At 33.6% G+C, this 9,522-nt stretch overlaps 1 protein-coding gene across 1 annotated transcript; it reads left to right on the plus strand.

The window, feature by feature from the left end:
• Nucleotides 1-6,242, plus strand: LOC133202881 (uncharacterized). Its single transcript, XM_061338753.1, has 2 exons — nucleotides 1-280; nucleotides 5,833-6,242. The coding sequence occupies exons 1-2, from the start codon at nucleotides 1-3 to the stop codon at nucleotides 6,240-6,242; spliced, it is 690 nt and encodes a 229-aa protein (XP_061194737.1).
• The last annotated feature ends 3,280 nt before the right edge of the window (nucleotides 6,243-9,522 follow it).

Here is a 9,522-nt window from a genome sequence, read left to right on the forward strand (position 1 = left end):
ATGGAAAAATCAGAAGACGAACCAGGGTCTACTAAAACCGAAGCCAATGAATATTTTCTAGAAGAACCCGGAGTTACCGATGTTGCTCTTGTTGTAGAGGGAAGAAAGATGTATACCGTTAAATCGGTTCTTGCTTTAGCGTCTCCCGTCTTCAAATCCATGTTAACCTCAGATTTTAAAGAAAAAAATGCAGCTGAAATTGAATTACCCGGGAAGAAGTATGAAGCGTTCAAAAATTTTCTGATGTTTTTATCCCCAAATGAATACTTGGATTTAAAGGGTATGTATTAATTTATATTCATAAAACAAAGCGTCAAAGCAGAAGGCAACAATAGTCATACTTTACCTATTAAATACTGGTAAGAATGTCCACAATTTTGCAAAAATGCTTGTAGGAAATAGTATTTTCTACGGGACATTCGCATGAAGTGAAATCTGATTTTAACAAATCGGAATGTTAGCATGTGTCATACCAACTATTATTTGATTATTGATTTTACTTGATTATCTTCATAAACACTTTGTAAATTATGAAATTATGCAAAATTAAGCATCTTGGTATATAGATATAGAAACTCGTTATTGCCTGACGCCACGTGCGTCAGGCAGTATAAGGATTAATTTTTCAGGGATCTGAAACTAAGCGATCATTCTTAATGAACTAGATTTTGTGCAAGCTGATTTACATCGGAATTTGTTACCTGCATTTAAACAAATACAGCTTGCAGAAAAAAGAATCATATAACTGATGCAAAATAATGATATGTTTAATTCCTTCAGTTTTTGTTGCATGCATATGTTTATTCTTTGCGATTCTTTGTACGGACATGTCCATGTAACATTTTTTCTGCGTTTCTAACTACTGGATCAGTCCATTTGCCTTCTACGAAAGGGGTGACACAATCATTTCGCGCCAAATGTCACATGTAAATTTTCTTCGGTTATTCTTTTGAATGGGTGTGATAACTTTTATGGAAATAAATAAAGTTTATTCTTTTAACTTGATTCTTCAGCTCCAGATTTTTTATTAACAGTAAATTTTATCTCATTTTTTTTTTAAGAGAACACATTGTATATGGACAGGCAACACTAAAGCAATGGATTTGCTGATTATTCTTACTATTTATCCCATAAGTGGACTAGTCTAATCATTAATGAACTCCCTCCACCTAGTAAATGGGACATCCTTTCTTGATTTATTCTGTTTTCACCTAGCCTTTCTTTCAATATTACATTTATTAATAATGTACGTTACAAGGTTAGGTTTTTAAAAAAGCTTAGAAAGTCAGCGAGTAGCATATTATTTCATACTTTGTGATGAACAAGATTTTCCTTTTATACAGTGACAAGAGTGTAGTCAGTACCCGTAGAGGAATGGGCTTTACTCCCGTAAGGTTCTAAGTAAAGAATCGGCAAAGTGAAGAAGACATCATGATCTGAACTGGTTTTCATTTCATGAAAAGTACGTTATTATAATTTTGAGGAAGGTCCTGAAATCGATTGAAAAGAAAAACTAAACAATTTTAAACTCATTTAAAATACATGTACATGTATATGGTAAGACCACCATCGCGTAAGTTTTTTGTCCGGGGGGGGGGGGGGGGGGGTTAATAGTATCTTGTTTTGTGCTAGCTATAAAGTGTACAGGTCATTTACTTTCATTTCTAGAGCAGCATTGAAGCATTTTTGTCTTAAATACTTCAAGACAACTTTCCCATTTATAACTGTTCATAATTTACTTCGTCGTCGGGAACGACGGAAAACAGACCAGTCTATAAATAGAGGCCGTCTCATTAATCTATCACTGACCAGGGAGTGTGCATGAATTAAGAAGCGCGCCCTCTAGTAAGAGAGAACATGTGATATGAATTTCTTTAAAACGAATCATCTAAGTATTTTTCCTAGAATTATCAGTGGCGGATCCAGGAATTTCATAACGGGAGGGTGCAGTAGAAGGCAGGGGGTCTGGGGGAGGGGGCTGTATTGAAACCCCCAGTGGGTCCAGGGCAAAGCCCTGATGGGGGTTCGGGGGCAAAGCCCCCAGAAGCTGACGGATTCTTACAAATAAGAGGTGTTTTTTTTAGGATAATGAACATATAAGTTCTACATACAAAAAATTCAAACGGGGGGTTGGGGGGGGGGGCGCACGCCCGGCGCGCTGATGCTGGATCCGCCTTTGATTATAATCTACGCTATCGCACTTGCAGTTTCATCCCAACGTAACTATTCAGCCCGTGGGGTAACTAATAAATGCCCAAATAGTCGCATGTCTTAGATATTCGTTAATCTGTAGTATTTGGTTATGACATTTGAGAAAGTCAATTGTACATCTTGTGAAATGAAGTATCGCAACTATGTCGCTCCTTGATGACGGAAACGTTTAGCACCCCTCTTGCATATACGTTCCATAGATATTGATTGTTTAGTCAGGCAAGCTTTTTGAAAAGCTATTACTTGTCTTTACTTAAGCTCACATATTCACTTAGAAGTTCCACTACCGAAACGTATTCGGATGTGTACAAATCCAGAATATTTTTTGCCTCTCCACTAAAATTGATCATCTCGGGGTTTTTTTCGTCAGAGGTCGGAAAAACAACCTCGAATGTATTAACATGACCGTATGTTAAAAAATTATACATACATGTACAAGATGGAGTCGCTTCCTATTTATTAAGATATTAGAAAGACAGAGATAAAAGTCAATCCTGTTGTATATTTTAGGTAATATCTTCACATTCAATAAAGGTGAGCTCCAAATTCTACAGATAATAGGTCTTCCTACATTTATTTCAAAGTTCATGAAAATGGGGTGGGGTTGTCATGGATGCCTACGTAACACATTTAAGGTTAATTGTTTTTCCGCTTGTCTGAAAGGCCCGAGAAGTTCTGATTGCTCTCCACTAATTTAGGTTTTCTTTTTTATCGCCGGAGAGGCGCAGTGGTTAAAGCGTTTGCTCTATAGTCGCGGAGTAAAGAGTTGGATCTTTACCTCGCGGGTTCGAATCCCACTGCGCGACGTGGAGACCGGTCCTTCGGATGAGATCGTATAAACTGAGGTTCCGTGTCGCAAAATGTGCTGGCACGAAAAAGATCCCTCACTGCTCAAAGGCCGTAAGTGCCGAGTACAGGTCTAAATTTGCAACCCTCCACCGGCAAATGGTGGTGTTTACTCGCTGCGGCGTGTTGTGAATTGTCCTTCTTGTTCACGTTTTAATTTCTTTGAATGCATTTGTGTTTATTTCACTTTATTTCACTTTGTAATGCATTGATCTGTGCAATTGAGATCGAATATTTTTGGTAACTTTTTACCCTGACATGGCAGACCATAAAGAAGTCATTTTTGTTGAGCCCGATTATATCACAATGACAATGAAGGGGACGTCTGCTCAGGTGAAAACTCTGAAGCAAAATACATTGAACCTTGAACAAAGCTGAGGCTTATATAGGGGTTCAAAAAGTACTGTATAGAGAAGACAAATATGGCAAAAATAACTCTCTAAAACGTAATAAAAATCTTTATATAGTTTAGTTTCGTAATTTTCCGGAAATATTTATGTCTTGTGGTGAAATTTTAATTATCTAAATATATTCAGGTTTAATTTCTTCAAACCATAAACTCTAAAGTATCTTTGACTTGATTTGATTACTTGGGGGTCCAAAACTCTTTGCATACAGACATGTTTAAGAGGGGCGTCCTTTGTAGAACAGCAACGTAATCTTGAACGTTTAACTAATTTGCGTGACGTGTATTGTATATTTCCAAATATAATCTGGTTTTTAATTTTAGGTGAAGATAACGAACAGTGGTTGATTTAAAAAAATTACAAGCAATGCAATAGGTCATTACGGGTATGGTTTACAAAGAAATCAGGGCATCTCTTATGCATTCATTATATTATAGATGCAAATATCCCAATTCTTACTCTTTTGAAACGGAATAAAAACATTCAAATTTGTAGACTCTGAGTGTTGCAACCACTGACCACTATTGAAATAATTTTTTAATAAAAGTTGAGAATGCATTTCAAAAACACCACCACGTCGTAACCACTGTTGAAATACAATGTAATTATTTCAATATAGTGGTCTTATTTCAAAAACAACATAACATAGTAACCACTATTGAAATGACTACTACTATAGAAAAGCTATTTCAGTAGTGGTTGAGAATTCATTTCAAAAACACCTCATTGCAACCACTATAAATAATTTACCGGTAAATAGTAACTACTATTAAAATAACTAATTAGATTCAAGAGTTGCTGAGAAGTGAGAAAGCTTTTAAAAAAATAACACTACATTGCATCTATATGGAACTAATAACATTTTTTGAAAGAATTGTTTCAATAGTAAATAAGAATACATTTCAAACGCAAACTACATTGTAACCACTACTAAAATAATATCCACTATTGAAGTAGTTATTTCAATAGTGAACGATATTTAATGGTGGTTGAAACGTGGATTTTGGTTTTGAAATGCATTCTTAGGCACTATTGGGAAAAAACTATATAATTACTTAAATAATTAACATTTTTTCAATAGTGGTTGTAGCCTGGTTTTGGTTTTGAAATGCATTCTCAACCATTTTTGAAATAATTATTTCAGTCGTGAACGTTATTTCAATGGGTGCGTATCATTACCGCTACATTTTCAAAATTGCCATTACCGCTACATATATTCATTACCGCTACAGAAAAGGTTACATTACCTCTACAAAAAAGGTTACATTACTGCTACATTTAAAATGTATACAATTCCGCTACATTGCCTCTTTCGATGCATGTACAGATTGATTTAAAGCACGGCCTATACATCTGTAAGACCTGTTTCCCCTGCTCACCACGGAGAGGTGAAGAGGTGAAAGTAAGTCTTTGAGCAAAATGTTTTTGGATTTTGTTTTTAATTTTTGATTAAAATCTATTTTATTAAATAAAACATTTTTATTTTAAAAAAGTGTTAAAACCGAGTATTGTTCATGGATAAAACACACAGTCTTTAAGTAATTGACAGAGCTTTGAAGGCCATTTGCTTGACGTACTGCTGTCTGGAAATCTCTAATATGAATTATAATGGGTAGAATTTATATTCTCTGCCATTGCTGACTGATTCGATATGTAGCGGTAATGAGTTGTAATCGGCAATAGTCTTTTTGATAAAATGTAGCGGTGTAGCGATGTAATGATCACCCGAATTTTCGAAGAAAAGTAGCGGTAATGAGTTGAAATTTTTCGTAATGTTGACCTCCCATTTCAATAGTTTTTGCAACCTGGATTTGTTTTTGAAATGCATTCTCAACAACTATTGAAATATTTATTTCAATAGTGAACGTTATTTCAATAGAGGTTGCAACCTACATGTAGTTTTGACATGTATTATCAACCACTATTAAAATAATTATTTCAATAGTGGTCGTTATTTCAATAGTGGTTGCAACACTCTGGTAGGTTCCAATTGTACCAACATTCCCTATGTAAGAATGTATGTAGGACACAATTGTTATTCCGGTGGCTGATTAACAAAAGACCAAAATCTTTGTTTTTTTTTTAATTTTATTCATTGCTTAAATCATATTGTAATTTTATTGAGATATAATTTTACAAAATTATTAAGTTGGCAAAATTTCAGAACTACGTATTTTTTTTTTTTTAGACTTAGTCGCAAGTTCTTTTGTAAAACGATTCCAGAATCGCACCTTTCACTGCCCAGTTAGTCTTGGGCCCATTCATGTCAGTTTTATGGTAATGCATTATGTTAAGAAATATTCCTGTCGTACTTTTTAAGGTGAAATTCACAGAACACTGTATTTTTATTTTATTTTAATACTTTTAGATGATGTTATTGTGGATATACTTCCGTTGGCAAAGGAATACCAAGTTATTTCTCTTCTCAACACCTGCGAAGCATGGTTACTTAAAGAGATTGACCTCAAAGAAGCAAAAAATAATACCATGTACTACGATTTAGAATTTTTACTCAAATTTTTTTATTACAGTGGTGAATGCAATCTACCAAATCTTCGTAAACGGACTCTCTCTTGTTTAGTGCAATTTACCCTGTCTTCATGCAAACAAATAGAAAAATATTATGGACGACTCTCGGACAAAGATAAATTAGAGCTTTTTGAGGCCAGAATCGAAAAACTTGACTCTTTACACTCCGGTGTAATGAGCTGTAGCTGCCATCCACAATACCTGCTTTTTTTGCAACAAATGCATGTAATCTATGATGATGACCTTTGAACGAATTTGATGATGAAATTTATTGAAATCTTAGATATTCGTTCGAACAATTTAATTTACGAATTTTTTTTCAGACAAATGTGATATTCGTTCAGAAGAATCAGTAATTCAATTTGAAAAAAAAAAAAACAGCTACATGTATTCGTTTCGACGTAGATATTCGTTCGGACAATGTAAACATTTGTTCGAACAAGCAATTTCAGAGAATTGTAGACCCCGCTTTCAGAGTCCTTGTTGTTGGGATGGAATAATTTATGACATATTGTTACTGTCTTGTCTGTGTGTTTTGTCCTGTCTGTCCATCATACAAGATCGGTTTAAAATTTGGAATAAATAAAAGATATGGTAAAGATAAAAAGTATCTTAAAACTGCATAAAACTTCAAGATCAAGGTTATGAGGTCAAATCAATAATAATAACATACAATCTGAAAGGTCTTCTCACAAGTAATGCAAATGTGAAAAAAAGAAAGCCCTGTCTTTTCTGAAGCAAAAGATGCAGCATAAGTTATAAAGTTTTTATAAGTAAGTCAAACTTCTAGGTCAAGGTTGTGAAGTTAAAATTGATAGTTTTTTTCTGAAAATTGTTGTCAAAGGTAATGCACGAGTTAAATATGAAAGCCCTATCTTCTCTCATTCAAAAGTAATTACTAATGTCAAAACTTTTAAAAATTACTGAAAGGTTAAATTTTAAAATTAAGGTGGGGAGGTCAAAAACCAAAGTAAATTCGGTAAGGTCTTGTCACAGGTAATGCACCTGTCAAAAATGAATACCCTATCTTTTCTTATTTAAAAGTTAACACCATGTTAATTTCCCCCCCCCCCCCCAAAAAAGAAAAAAATATGACCAAGGTCAAAGTTTATGTGACTTACAGACAGACAGATTGACAGACGACTGAGATTTAATGTTCCCTTGTTTTCGCAAAAGCATGCAGCAAAAAATTAGTTCGGATTTCATTCTTTGTCCAGATTATTTCGGGTTTTTTTTCCGGAAAATTTATTCGGAAATTGGACAGATAAGTTGTTTGTTCAGACAAAAGGAAGTAGGTGAAAATAACAAATAATGATCTATCTAGAAAAAAAAGTACAAATCTGTGAGCAGGGCATAAAACACAGACCTCTGGCAATTCCAGATAATGTGTTTTCTTTGGTAGATTTACATATTGTCTGAATCAAACATTCGCTTTCCAACTGATCATTAGATAAACTGGATATCCCGACAATGATTTTTTTTTTCAAATTTACTCAATACAAATAATGAACAACAGATCAATCAGAATTACAAATAACTTAGTACATGTATGTTGAAAAGTCCTAATCTGTAATCTCACTAATGATGAAGATTTGAAGCAATCAATAATTTTTACAAGCAAGGCAATACCTTTTTAATAAATTGTAGTCATTTTTTGGAATAATTATGACGGAATGAAATTAAAGCGACACCGTGACGCACAAACGGGAAAATTGACAAACATAGATGTTTTGCATGACACGTGCAAATTTTGTTCAATTCCTAAAAGTATTAGGTTTCAGAAAAATTACAGGTTTTGGAAGCTAAAAATTTTTCTTTTATGGAGAAAAAAATCTTGCATCCATTTATTTCAATATAACAATTTGGCCATTAAAACTTGAAAAGTTCATTAGTATTAAGTAATGGATTGATAATTTAAAAAATAATCAGTGGCAGAAAGTTACTTGCTCTTATTTACAACTCCTTCCATAAGGGAATACAACATTTTATAAATTGAAATCAGGCTAAAAACATCACCAGATTTTCAAATACATTGTACTCAATACATTGTACTCATGGAAATGGATAAATGACTCTTAAATCTCACCGTATGCTTACCTTATGTAAAATTCAACATATCAGATTGATAAAGTACATATTTTATTTGTTATCTCATTTGAAATTGGTAATAAAATGACTATTTTCCTGTTTTTAGTCTTTAAACACGTGCCCCCAACCCCGCCCCACCTCCGGTGAAGGATTTGTTGTTTCGCGGTGGAAGATGTTTTGAAAATAAATTTCCGATTTCCGTTAATTTTTATTGTGAAACATTTACCAAATTAAAGACTTAAATCTCTTTGTTTTCCCAAATGAGTTGTGTTTTATGAAAATTCACATAAATATCTATATAAATATGAAAATTTATTCAAATAATTGTGGCAGTTGGCATTAAGCAGTGAGCAGTTGGCAGTAAGCAGTGAGCAGTTGGCTGTCGTACATGGAATTCCATACAAAATAGACTCTTGAAAATGTTTCCAGAAACTTAACAGTAATATTTTTTTTTATTTCTAAAAACTTTTTAAAAATTATATTGAACTGTAAATATTCAGTTTGCCATTTTTCACCAAATTGCGTGGTTTGGCCAAACCTAAAGTTGCTTATCTAAATAGATATCACTTATCTGGTGAGAGAGGTGCCTATTTAAGGAAAGGTACTTAACTGTTATTTATGCTTATGTTTTTTAAGGTAACATTCGATTTTGAGTCATCGTTTCCGCTTCATAGTTTTACACCAAGGCCAAGTAATTTTTTATTTGGAGTCATCCTTTCATAGTGTAAGATCAAGGCCAGGTAACTCAGTTTGGAGTCATTATTTTTAGTGCAAAGTTTTACTTAAATTAAGTTGTCAAGACTTGATTTTACAGCATTGGGCTAAACTAGTTCTAGTCTGCGACAAAAGTATCCAGTTAATTGTGCTGTATTCATGTAAAAAAGATGGCATTCTCTGATAAGATGACAAGCGATCACTTTCCCGAAGAACCAGGCATAAGGGATATTGCTCTGGTTGTAGAGGGAAAAAAGATGTACACTGCTAAGTCAGTTCTTTCCCTTGCTTCCCCTGTTTTCACAACTATGTTTTCGTCAGATTTTAAAGAGAAAAATGCAACGGAAATCGAACTGCCTGAAAAGTCGTACAGAGACATCGAAATTTTTTTGATGTGCCTATCCCCAAATAAATGCTTGGATTTCAATGGTATGTATTCCAGGAGATTTTTATGTTTATATAAATGTCATGCAAAAAAGCAGAATCTGTTTGAAATTCAGATATTAATCATTCACTGGAAAATAATTGAAGAATTCCATTACAAGATGCTGTGTGTTAAACCGAAAGTAGAATGTTTAACAAACTAGTCTTCAAAATAAATTTTGTTTCCTATCGATGATAAAATGTAGTGCCTTTTTCATGTGAAAAAAAAGTTTTCTATAGGTTTAATTTTAAAAAGTTTATAACGGAGACAAAATAAGGCCGAGAGAATGTGTGCTTTTAAGGT

This window comes from Saccostrea echinata, unplaced genomic scaffold, assembly GCF_033153115.1.
Source record: "Saccostrea echinata isolate AGI-Se365-2 ecotype Australia unplaced genomic scaffold, CSIRO_AGI_Sech_v1 ptg000047l, whole genome shotgun sequence".
Classification (NCBI taxonomy): Eukaryota; Metazoa; Mollusca; class Bivalvia; order Ostreida; family Ostreidae; genus Saccostrea; species Saccostrea echinata.